The sequence below is a fragment of the Carcharhinus amblyrhynchos genome, chromosome 32, assembly GCF_965287045.1.
Source record: "Carcharhinus amblyrhynchos chromosome 32, sCarAmb.v2.hapA, whole genome shotgun sequence".
Classification (NCBI taxonomy): Eukaryota; Metazoa; Chordata; class Chondrichthyes; order Carcharhiniformes; family Carcharhinidae; genus Carcharhinus; species Carcharhinus amblyrhynchos.
In genome coordinates, this window is record NC_137355.1 from 16,822,482 (window position 1) to 16,835,589 (window position 13,108).

The following is a 13,108-nucleotide window of genomic DNA, read 5'->3' on the forward strand; positions in this document are numbered from 1 at the left end:
AACATAAGAACATAAGAAATAGGAGCAGGAGTAGGCCATCTAGCCCTTCGAGCCTGCCCCGCCATTCAATAAGATCATGGCTGATCTGTTGTGGCTCAGTTCCACTTTCCCGCCCTCTCCCCATAACCCTTAATCCCCTCTCTTATCAAGAACCCATCAACCCGCTTCTTAAAAATATTTAGCGAGGCAGCCTCCACCACTTCAACGGGCAGAGAATTCCAGAGATTCACCACCCTTTGAGTGAAGAAGTTCCTCCTCAACTCCGTTCTAAACCGCCTCCCCTTTATCTTGAGGCTGTGCCCCCTAGTCCTACTGTCTTTTTTGAGCGGGAAGAGTCTCTCCACCTCTATCCTATCCATCCCATTCATCATCTTATACGTCTCAATGAGATCTCCCCTCATTCTTCTAACTCTAACGAGTACAAGCCTAGTTTATTCAGCCTCTCCTCATAGCTCAATCCCCTCAACTCCGGTATCAGCCTAGTAAACCTCCTCTGCACTCCCTCCAGGGCCAAAATATCCTTGCGCAGGCATTCTTTCTGGTTGTATCACAGCTTGGTCTGGGCTCCTGCTCTGCCCAAGACTGCATGAAACTACAATAGGCCATGAATGGAGCCCAATCCATCAGGCAAACCAGCCTCCCATCCATTGACTCTGTCTACACTTCCCACTCCCTTGGCAAAGCAACCAGCATAATTAAAGACCCCACCCTCCTCGGACATTCTCTCTCCCATCTTCCTTCGGGAAAAAGATAGAAAAGTCTGAGGTCACATACCAAACAACTCGAACAGCTTCTTCCCTGCTGCTGTCAGGGTTTTGAATGGACCTACCTTGCACTAAGTTGACCTTTCTCTGCATCCTAGCTATGACTGTAACACTACATTCTGCACTCTCTCCTTTCCTTCTCTATTATTGGTATGCTCTGTCTGTATAGCGTGCAAGAAGCAATACTTTTCACTGTATACGAATACATGTGACAATAATACATCAAATCAAAAGCAATTCTATGTACCTCAATCATGTTGTCTTCTCTGTTCTCCCCTCAATCTCTCCTCATAGCTACAATCCTCCGCCCCTGACAACATTTGAGCAAGTCTTCTCTGCACTCAATCATATCCACCTGCTTTAGTACATAGCTTAATACTTTGGTATTTTTCCCTATCCTGAATGGTGGTGGCACAGTGGTTAGCACTGCTGCCTCACAGCATCAGGGACCTGGGTTCGATTTCCCGGCTTGGGTCACTGTCTGTGTGGGTCTGCACCTTCTCCCCGTGTCTGTGTGGGTTTCCTCTGGGTGCTCCTGTCTCCTCCCACAGTCCGAAAGACATGTTGGTTAGGGTGCATTGGCCGTGCTAAATTCTCCCTCGGTGTACCCGAACAGGCGACTTGGGGATTTTCACAGTAACTTCATTGCAGTGCTAATGTAAGCCTTACTTGTGGCTGATAAATACATTTCAAAAAACTGTTAGTATCTCTAAAATCAAAAACATCACTGGTATAATAAAAAACAGATGGGTTGTCCCTGCACTGCTTTTGCTCTGGCTCTGGAGTCACGTGTAGGCCAGACCAGGTAAGGACGGCAGATTTCCTTCCCTAAAGAAAGCAGATGGATTTTTATGATAATGGTTTCATGGTCATCATTAGACTTATTGTGGATTTTTATGGAATTAAAATTTCACTATCTCCATCGAATCATAGAATCCCTACAGTGCAGAAGGAGGCCATTCAGCTCATCGAGTGTGCACCGACTACAATTCCAATCCCCATACCCCATGCATTTTACCCTAGCTAGTCCCCCTGGGCAATTTAGCATGGCCAATCAACTTAATCTGCACGTCTTTTGGACTGAGAGGGGAAACTGGAACACCCGGAGGAAACCCACACAGACACCGGGAGAATGTGCAGACTCCACACAGACAGTGGCTCAAGCTGGGAATCGAACCTGGGTCCCTGGTGCTGTGAGGCAGCAATGCTAACCACTGTGCCGCTTCTGCGGTGGGTTTTGAACCTGAATCTCCAGGAGATGAGTCCAGTGACCAAAAAACCCATCTGGTTCACTAATGTTCCTTTAGGGAAGGGAATCTGCCGTCCTTACCCGGTCTGGCCTACATGTGACTCCAGAGCCACAGCAACGTGGTTGACTCTCAACTGCCCTCAGACAACTAGGGATGGGCAATAAATGTTGGCCAGCCAGCGACGACCATGTCCCACGAATGAATAATAAAAACGCATCTTCTCGTAACTGGGACAGGAAAGAGTGTCGGAGATTAACACTCCTTCAATCTCATTTCCATTCAGTTTTTTCAACTTTCAAGTTGGGGACTCTCAGTTTCTTCACCAAGGGGTGGGAATTTGACAGATTCGGAGGTTGGAGTTAGCCAGGGAACCGCCTGAACAATCAGACATCTTTCTCCCGTTAATGCACTGACTGCCACCCCGCTCCCTAAATGTTCGTGATTGCCCCTTAGTGTCCAAAGATGTGCAGGTTGGGTGGATTGGCCATGATAAAACGTCCCTTAGTTTCCTGGGTGTGTAGGTTAGATGGATTGATCATAGTAAATGACCCTTAGTGTCCACAGACGTGTATGTTAGATGGAACGGCCATGCTAAATTGTGCCTTAGTTTCCCCAAATGTGTAGGTTAGATGCATTGACCATGGTAAATGTGTGAGATTGCAGGGGTGTAGGGTAGGTTGGTGGGGCCTGGGTAAGATGCTCTGTTGGAGAGTTTTTGGAGACTCGATGGGCCGAATGGCCGCCTCCTGCCCTGTACGGATTCGATGATTCCACAAGGAGAAACCCTGGCGTTATCAGGTTCGGCATCCGCTGTTTCAGCTTACTCGTTGTGCTCTTCTTCCAGATGTCCTGCTGAAAATGGGCTTTGTTGGGATCTGCACTGCTGACGTCCAATTCTGGTCAGAAGGAAAATTTGCCGACATGGTCGTCAAGAAACCCATCGTTCTTGGACACGAAGCCTCGGGCACTGTGGTGAAAGTGTCCTGTGGCGTGAACCATCTCAAAGCAGGTCAGTTGATGTGTGGTTTTACAAGGAGCCAACAGTGTAACTTGTCCTACAATCAAAGCAAAATATTGCAGGGATTGTAATTTGGTGACGGAAAATGCTGGGGAACCTCGGCAGAACTGGCTGCATCTGGGGAGAGAGAAACTGAGTTAACATTTCAAGCCTGTGTGATTCTTTTTCAGAGCTAAAGAGAGGGAGAAATGTGATTGGTTTGGCACTGGGTGCAGCAAAATAGTAGGTCAGTCATCAGAAATCCACAGAGCCCAAAGGTCCTATCACCAAAGGTTCCTTTATTTACAGAGTGCTTCATGTGTGATCCCTGCTTCAGCAGGCAGAGAGACTGACAAACCTACTTTAAACAGGGAACATTAGGCTCCCTGATTAGGCCATCAATTAGGACTCGATTCAGGGACATCTTTTGATGAGGACTCAATCAGAGATGTCTTGGAAAAGTTGCACTTTTCCCTTTTGACTTGGAGGACTCAATCAGGGAGTTCATACTCTCGCAGGCCAACCTCATTTGCTTGACTGAAGTCATCACAACTCATGGGAGCTCAGGAGAAACAGAAAATGCTGGAAAATCTGAGCAGTCCTGACAGCCTCTGAGGAGAGAGAGCAGAGCCAACGTTTCGAATCTGGATGACCCTTCATCATTTAATCCCGAAACTTTGGCTCCATTCTCTCCCCGCAGATGCTGTCAGACCTACTGAGATTTTCCAGCATTTTTTCTTATGTTTTTGTTTCAGATTCTGACATCTGCAGTATTTTGCTTTTGAATCAGGAGCTCGGGGAGACTGCACAAGACAAAACGGGAATGTTAATGCTAGTGTTAAAGACTAAAAAAGGTGCTGATAGCAGCGTAAAGATCAGACACAGTAGAAAGTGTTCATTTCATAACAAGGCCACAGCACTCCGTGAAAGCAAAACATAAAACAAGTGGGCGGGATAGCCCTTTGGGGGAGGTGGGTGAGTGGCTGGATGGTGAGGGGTTGGCATCAGGGATGGTGTTGGGACAAGAAAAGTTGAATCTAAAAAGGTGCGAAGATGGATTAGAGAATTCATGGACTGAACTTATTGAACTTAATGTTGAGTCCTGGAGGCGCCCTGTTCAGAAGTTGAGGTGCTGTTTCCTCCAGGTTACATTGAGCTTCACTGGAACATTGCTCGGGGCCGAAGGATGTCAGTAGGCACGAGATAGAACAGGGTGGTGAATTGGAATAGCGAGCCACAGGAAAATTGGGGTCATATTCGAGAACTGAGGGAAGGTGTTCCATGTAAATTGCCCAACGCTTTCCCACTTTCCATCTAGCCTGGACAATGGGAATAATTAAGCATCTTGGAACTGGTTGCTTCAGGACTTCTTGCTTAAAGCTAAGAGTAAAGTGCTGATTGACAAAGGCCAAGGGACTGGTTGATAAAGATCAAGGGGATGGTTACTAAGGACCACAGGATTGATTGTTAAGAGCCATGGAACTAAGGGCCGAGGGGCTGGTTACTAAAGGCCAAGGAACTGGTTGTTAAAGGTCATGGGACCAAGAACCTCCTAGGCAGGTTGTTGAGGGCTAAGGAACTGAATGCTAATGGCCAGGTTGGATGTGTAAATGTCACCTGGGTTGGTTGGGGGGGGGGCAGGGAGGAGGTGCATGGGGTGTGAGGGAGAAACAGTTGGGGCTCACCTAGCCAGTGCCCCTCCTCTGCGACTGTCCCTTAAGAGCTTGGTTAGTCGGTTTGTCAACTGTTGATTTAAATATATTCCTGGAGTATTTATTACATGGATTTCCTCCATGCTCCAGCCATTAGTCAACCAACACACACTGCCTACCTACACCAATCGGAAAGCAACAAGACCCATGGCCCAATTGGATGAAGATTGACTGTTGGCCCAATGTTTCCCCCCATTTTGACCAACAATCAAAGAAAATGACAAAACAGAAGTGGTTTTTTGTGTCCCAGTGACCTCCAGGAGCTCTCTCTCTCACACACACACACGCACACACACAAAGCAATGTCCCAGAGATCAACCTTTAATCCCTGGAGAATCCCGGGCAATCCTGGAAGGTTGGATTAAAGTGACACCTAAGAGCTTTAGCCACTGAATCGTACATGGATCCTGTCCCGTGACGAGCAGAAAACAAGCCTTCCCTGTCAAAATGTCTCTGTCAGTCACCTAAATTGATGCGGTCCCCATTTACCGCACTCTGATCTACGCTGTTACAACTACTGTGCACACTAAGTTTCCAAGTCTTTTCTTTCCCCTTTGCTGCAGGTGACAAGGTTGCCATCGAACCTGTCGTCCCCAGAGAGAACGATGAATTTGTTAGAATTGGGCGTTACAACCTGTCACCAACATGCTTCCAGGCTGGCTTTCCTCCTGATGATGGGGCTATGTGCCGATTCTATACTCACAAAGCCAACTACTGTTACAAGTTAGTATTATATTATTATAATGACAAGTTATTTAAGCATTGACCTTCACCATCTTTATTGCAACCTCAGTTTAGTGGAGGGATACAAAAAAGGGTGTCTAAAAGCTCATTTATTTGTCACAAGTAGGCTTACATTCACACTGCAATGCAGTTTACTGTGAAAATCCCCTAGCCGCCACTCTCCGGCACCTGTGCGGGTACACAGAGGGAGAATTCAGCACAGCCAATGCATCCTAACCTGCGTGTCTTCCAGACTGTGGGAGGAAACCCATGTGGACACGGGGTGGGGATGAGAATGTGCAGACTCCACACAGACAGTGACCCAAGCCGGGAATCGAACCCACACTCCTGGCACTGTCAGGCAGCAGTGCTAACCACTGCGCTACCGTGCCTGATGTTTGGACTAAAGCAGACTCTAACAAACCCAACTATTAATCCTAAAAGAAAAAACACTGGAAAATCTCAGCAGGTCTGTAAGGAGAGAAAAAAGCGATGTCTCAAGTCCAGAAGTCCCTGTGGTCCTATTAACCCTGACTATTTGCGGGGCTGGATTTTAATTTGATTTATTATTGTCACTGTGTATTGAGATACAGTGAAAAGTATTGTTTCTTGCGTGCTATACAGACAAAGCATACTGTTCATAGAGTACATAGAGAAGGAAACGAGAGAGTGCGGAATGCAATGTTATGGTCACAGCTAGGATGTAGAGAAAGATCGACTTAATGTGAGGTAGGTCCATTCAAAAGTCTGATGGCAGCAGGGAAGAAGCTGTTCTTAGTTAGTTGGTATGTGATGTGATCTCAGACTTTTCCCAGCGGAAGGGAGGGGTCCTTAATTATGCTGGCTACTTTCCCGAGGCAGCGGGAAGTGTAGACAGAGTCAATGGATGGGAGGCTAGTTTGCGTGATGGAAAGGGTTTAATTCACAACCCATTTGTAGTTTCTTGTGGTCTTGGGCAGAGCATGAGCCATCAATGGCTTGTATCTGTGATACAACCAGAAAGGATGCTTTCTGTGGTGCATCTATAGAAATTGGTGAGAGTTGTAATGGACCTGCCAAATTTCCTTAGCCCCCTGAGAAAGTAGAGACGCCTGTTGGCTTTCCCATACAATGGAATGATACAAAGTTTGCAAACTTTGTAATTCCTGATCTAAGCCACCCCTGTTATGGTCACTGCTGTTCTTTGTCACAAAACTGTTATTGTCATCTATAAGAAGTTGCACTGGGTGGTGAGCAAGCATTAGATTTTATTGTGATATGGACAAGTGCTCCACTATAGGAAGTTTGATACAATGGGTAGGAATTAAAACTGTGCAGTTTATTTATTGTCACGAGTAGGCTTACATTAACACTGCAATGAAATTACTGTGAAAATCCCCTAGTCACCACACTCTGCCGCCTGTGGACTGAGGGAGAATTTATCGTGGCCAACGTGCTTGACCAGCCTGTCTTTCAGACTGTGGGAGGAAACCCACTCAGACACAGGGAGAACGTGCAGACTCCACACAGACAGTGACCCGGAGCCGGGAATCGAACCTGGGTCCCTGGTGCTGTGAGGCAACAGTGCTAACCCACTGTACCATCGCACCGGATGTTCACACTTCACTCTGGTGCAACGTTAATTCACATTGCGCCCATAGATATTGTGCCAGCGAGCGCACTCCCCACATTGTAAGTTATTCAGTAAAGGGGGAATTCACGGTTTGTCAATTTTGCGAGTGGGAACTCTCAACAGATTTAACGTTGTTTGAAACAGAAATGATGCTGAGGTATTTTGACCCTGTTCTGTGTTGATGTTCAGGACACAGTGGGGATAAAGACAGACAGGAGCAACCTTCTCACATGTGTAACGTTTGCAAAGGAGATGGACAGGAGGACAAGGCTTACCACTTAGGAAGCAAAACAGCTGTGAGAAAGAGAGTGATGGAAACTGATAGTCGTGTTAACCTATAATGACAATTAGCAATGAGATCTGTTAATCAGGAATGTTGTATTACATAAAGTCACTTTGTGTTTACATTTTTCTTTTATTCATTCGTGGACATGACTGTCGCTGGCTGGGCCAGCATTTATTGCCCATCCCTAGTTGCCCCTTGAGAAGGTGGTGGTGAACTGCCTTCTTGAATCGCTGCAGTCCACGTGCTGTGGATTGACCCACAATGCCATTAGGGAAGGGATTTCAGGATTTTGACCCAGTGACTGTGAAGGAATGGATGATATATTTCCAAGTCAGGATGGTGAGTGGTTTGGAGGGGATCTTGTGGCTGGTGGTGTTCCCCATGTATCTGCTGCCCTGACCTTCTAGATGGAAGTGGTGGTGGGTTTGGAAGGTGCTGCCCAAGGATCTTTGGTGAATTGCTGCAGTGAATCGTGTGGATAGTACACACTGCTGCTACTGAGCGTCAGTGGTGGAGGGAGTGAATGTTTATGGATGTGGTGCCAATCAAGCGGGGCTGCTTGGTCCTGGATGGTGTCAAGCTTCTTGGGTGGTGTTGGAGCTGCACCCATCCAGGCAAGTGGGGAATATTCCATCAGACTCCTGATTTGTGCCTTGTAGATGGTGGATAGGCTTTGGGGAATCAGGAGGTGAGTTACTCGCTGCAGTATTCCTAGCCTCTGACCTTCTCTGATAGCCACTGTGTTTATGTGGTGAGTTCAGTTGAGTTTCTGGTTAATGGTGACCCCAAGGAAGTTGACATTGGGGGATTCATTGATAATACTATTGAATGTAGAGGGGCAGTGGTTAGAGTGTCTCTTACTCATGATGATCATTGCCTGGTATTTGTGTGGCGTAAATGTAACATCAGATAAATAAACCATTCTGCTTTCATTAGCTTTAGTGCTTCTATGCTAGTCCCCCTGTCATCTGAACATCTCAGGTATTTTCTTGGACAGAACGTCCAGAAGGTAACGACATTTTAAACTCAATCTCAATATTGCTGTGAGTTCTCATTAAAGTATCAGTGGAACATAGAGGCCCTAAAATTGATTTGATTTATTATTGTCACATGTATTGGGATACAGTGAAAAGTATTGTTTCTTGCGCACCATACAAAGCATACCGTCCTTAGAGAAGGAAAGGAGAGGGTGCAGAATGTAGTGTTACAGTCATAGCTAGGATGCAGAGAAAGATCAACTTAATATATAAGTCCATTCATGAGTTACCATCATTCTCATTATCACAGCTGTTTGGCTTTGCAAGTGTAAGCGTTGAACCAAGAAAACGCAACTGTGCTTCTTTGCATCTCCTTTGCAACATTACATGTGGGAAGGTTTGTGTCTTAGTATCACAATCCTGAGCTGTAATTTGGATTGAAATATCTCAGCAACATTGCTGAGTGTTAAACTCAGTGTTAAACTATCACAAAAAAAAACCCATCCCCCCAAGCCTTGGTGAACTTGGGGAAGATGTAGCAACCAGCATGGTGCCAGTAACAGTTACTGAGAGCGAGTGGCTTATGGTTTGAGAAAAGGATTAGTTATTCCGGTAGGCTAAGCAGTTGTTTAACTTTATTCCTGCGACTTGAAGGGGCGGGGGGAGGTGGACGGGATACATTTCTTGAGAGTTTTATTTTGTATCACTGTGAGTGGGGAAGAGAATTCACAACCTCATGGTGAGATTATAAGTTTGAATTATTTGAGTTATTAAGATGCAGTCCTGGGTTACTGGAGTATCACAGCTGAGAGAGAGAGATGGGCAGAGAGAGTAAGAGAGATGGGCAGAGAGAGTGAGTGCATGAGGGGCAGACAGTGAGATGCAGACAGAGAAGGCGGGGATAGACAGGAAAGTTGCTTTTTGAACTGAATTAAAGTCTTATCTTCAACCAGAGCCTTTGTCAAAACACATGGACAAATGCTCAGTGTCGCACCCGGAGGAAACCCATGTAGACATGTGGAGAACTAAGGAGTACAGACCCAGGCTGTTGAGTCTCTCTTGACAGGACAACCCTCTCATCCCAGAGATATTAGCTTGGTGACTCTTCTGTGGACTGCCTCCAATGTCCTTTTTTTTTTAGGTAAGGGGATCAAAAACTGATCTCCTTTACTTTGAAAGTCTGCACGTGCGACGTGTCAGTGGCAATTGTGTTGATACCTGTCAGCGTATTGCTGTGGTTAATGTTTCTCACTGTCTCCCTTCCAGGCTTCCTGAATGTGTGTGCTTAGAAGAAGGTGCTTTGGTTGAGCCTCTCTGCGTGGCGCTCCATGCTTGTCAAAGGGGACGAGTGAAAGTAGGTCAGAAGATTTTCATCTGTGGAGCCGGTAAGCTTGCCTTTCTGTCTAACATACTGCACCATCTTCAGCTCCTTCCTACTCCTGAAAAAGACCCCCATGTCCCGCACATGTTTATATCTTCCATAAACAGCAGAGGTACCAGGTTCTTGAGGTAAAATTACATTCTTTCAAACCCCTTTGTGGAATCCCTACAGTGTTGAAGGAGGCCATTTGACCTATTGCATCTGCACCAACTCTCTGACAGAGCATCTTTACTCAGGCTCCACACCCCCACTCCCCCACACGTTTGCCCTGTCAATCCACCCAACCTACACATCTTTGGACACTAAGGGACAATTTAGCATGACCAATCCACCTAATTTGCATATGTTGTGACACTGAGGGACAATTTAGCATGGCCAATCCACCCAACCTACATATCTTTGGACACTAAGGAGCAATTTAGCATGGCCAAGCCATCTAATCTGCACGTCTTTGGATACTAAGGGACAATTTAGCATGGCCAATCCACCTAACCTACACATCTTTGGACACTAGGGGGCAACTTAGCATGGCCAATCCACCTAATTTGCATGTCCTTGGACTGTGGGTGGAAACTGGAGGTAACCTATGCAGACATGGGGAGAACATGCAAAGAGTCACACAGACAGTGACCCGAGACCAGAATTGAACCTGGCTCCCTGGCACTGTGAGGCAGCAGAGCTAATCACTGTGCTGCCCTCCCTTCACAACTTCTATGGAAAGCTTTGCTCACATTCTTTATCATTCCTTATTTACTAAGCGAACTGAACTTGTTCTCCTCCAGAGCTTTGGGATGGGCTATTGCAGTCTCCACTCCTACCCCTCGGGTCAGCTGTTGCCAATAATTTGAAGGACTGGGGTTAAACCAGCCAGGGCTGGAAGAATTTGACGTGGCGTGTACGCTGCACAGCGAACATAGGGATTTGTTTGCCCCGAGCCCCCACTGAGCCCTGTCCCCCAACTTGGTATGGGCTGTGCAGCCACACTTTGTGAGCTGGTTTGACTTCTGTCCAATCTGCGTTGCATTTCAGCCAATAACTCGCTCCAATTGGGCTCCAGCTGTGGAAATTTTTACGTAAAACCAAAGAAGGAGACCATTCGGCCCACGGGAAAGGAGCTAGCCAATACGTCCCACTTTCCTACTCTCATAATCATGGAGTCATAGACATCTACAGCACAGAAATAGTTTACAAAATGGCGAACAAACCCAGTTTGAACAATTCCTTGCATTTAGCAATTAGCATCCTGGATAATAGAAGAATAAAATTTCACCTCATCGCAATCATATATTTACCGCGCGCGCGTGTGTGCGTGCGTAATTCATATATATTATTTTGACTTTTAAGGGGCATCTTGACAAATACGCTAATAGGATGGGAACAGAGGGATATGATCCGTGGAAGAGGGCTTTAGTTCAGTCAGGCAGCATGGACAGTGCAGGCTTGGAGGGCCGAAGGGCCTTCTCCTGTGCCATAATTTTCTTTGGCTATATAAAAATAAATAAGAACAAACTGATATAAAGTTTATTTATTAGTGTCACAAGAAGACTTACATGAGCACTTGTTGCCACACTCTAGTGCCTGTTCGGGTAACACTGAGGGAGAATTAAGCATGGCCAATGTACCCTAACCAGCACATCTTTCAGACTGTGGGAGGAAACCACAGCACTCGGAGGAAACCCACGCAGACATGGGGAGATCATGCAGACTCTGCACGGACAGTGACCCAAGCCGGAAATCGAACCAGGGTCCCTGGCGCCGTGAGGCAGCAGTGCTAAGCCACTATGCCACCGTGCCGCCCCAGAGATGGAGTTTGTTCCTCAAAGAAAAGCCACATCTATGGGCATTTTAAAGAGAGAGAGGCTGGGGTTTTCTATCCGCTCTTTGGTGGGACCTGCCACGGGGTCATTGACCCTGGGTGAGAGGGTTGTTGACCCTGGGTGAGACTGGACAATCACGTTGGTGGGCATGGCCAGAATATCCCACCCCCTTAGCCTGGATTTTGCCGTCATCAGCAAGTGAATTGCATTCACGTGTGACCCGCAGAGTTTCATGCGGTTCCTTGAGACCGGTATCCATGATGTGGAGATGCCGGCATTGGACTGGGGGTGGTGGGCACAGTAACAAGTCTCACCACACCAGATTAAAGTCCAACAGAGACTCACCTGACGAAGGGGCAGCTCTCCGAAGGCTCGTGCTATCAAATAAACCTGTTGGACTTTAACCTGGTGTTATAGGACTCGAGACCAAAGGCTGCACAGCACCATCTACAGGAGACCAGGAAACTCTGTGAACAGGGAGGCGACTACCTACATATCTTATCACCAGACTGAGGAATCCTTACTGAGGCACACAGTGACTAAACCAGGAAGTGTCTGCTGGAATATTAATCAGAGCATGCACAGAAAGCAAAATGAAAAAACGGTTCTCCTGTGTCTGTATGGGTTTCTTCTGGATTCCTCCCACAAGACATGTTGGTTAGGTGCGTTGGCCATGCTAAATCCTCCCTCATTGTGCCTGAAGTGTGGCGACTGGAGTATTTTCACAGTAATGTCATTAGGGTGGCACAGTGATTAGCATTGCTGCCTCACAGCACTAATATAGGAACAGGGAGTACAAAGAACAACCCAGCACGGGAAACAGGCCCTTCGGCCCAACGAGCCTGCGCCGCCGCATCACCCTACACCTATTCTGCCCTGCATGTTCTGTCTCTCTTTCTCTTCCTCCCTCTCTTTCTCTCTCGGTCTTTCTCTACATCGATCCCATTTCCCGGTCTCTGTGCTGTGTATCTCCATCTCTCTTTTTCCACCTCCCTCCCTCGTGCTTTCAGGGAGGGAGAGAAAATTTGAATATATGCTAATTTTGGAACAAGGAGTGTCGGCAAAGAATTCCTGACTCAGCTGGGAGTTCCGGAATTGTTTCAGTTGCACCTTCTAAGAAGTGCAACCTCTGACTCACTGCGAGCCCAAAGATGTGCGGGTTAGATGGATTGGATTGGCCATGCCAAATTGCCCCTTAGAGTCGGGGCATTAGGACGGTAAATATGTGGGATTTTGGGGATAGGGCCTGGGTGGAATTGTTGTCAGTGCAGGCTCGAAGGGCCAAATGGCCACCTCCTGCTCTGATTCTATGATCTCTGCAGTAAGCCTACTTGTGGCACTAATAAATAAATAAATAAACTTTCATCAAACCCATAGAATCCTACAGTGCAGAAGGAGGCCATTCAGCTCATCGAGTCTGCACCGATCACAATCCCACCCAGGCCCCCGCCCTATTCCTGCAACCCCATGTATTTACCCTACTAATCCCCCTGATACTGGGGTCAATTTAGCATGGCCAGTCCATCTCACCTGCACATCTTTTGGACTGTGGGAGGAAACCGGAAGATGTGGTGGAAACCCATGCAGAT

At 46.9% G+C, this 13,108-nt stretch overlaps 1 protein-coding gene across 1 annotated transcript in view; it reads left to right on the forward strand.

Moving 5' to 3' along the window:
* Positions 1–2,863: 2,863 nt before the first annotated feature.
* Positions 2,864–13,108, forward strand: part of LOC145360692 (sorbitol dehydrogenase-like) — a 29,744-nt gene continuing 19,499 nt past the window's right edge. Inside the window, exons 1-3 of the mRNA XM_080216052.1 lie at positions 2,864–3,023; positions 5,287–5,446; positions 9,588–9,706. Of these exons, the coding sequence (XP_080072178.1) occupies positions 2,873–3,023; positions 5,287–5,446; positions 9,588–9,706 (430 nt within the window). The 5' untranslated portion in view covers positions 2,864–2,872. The remainder of the gene's footprint in view (positions 3,024–5,286; positions 5,447–9,587; positions 9,707–13,108) is intronic.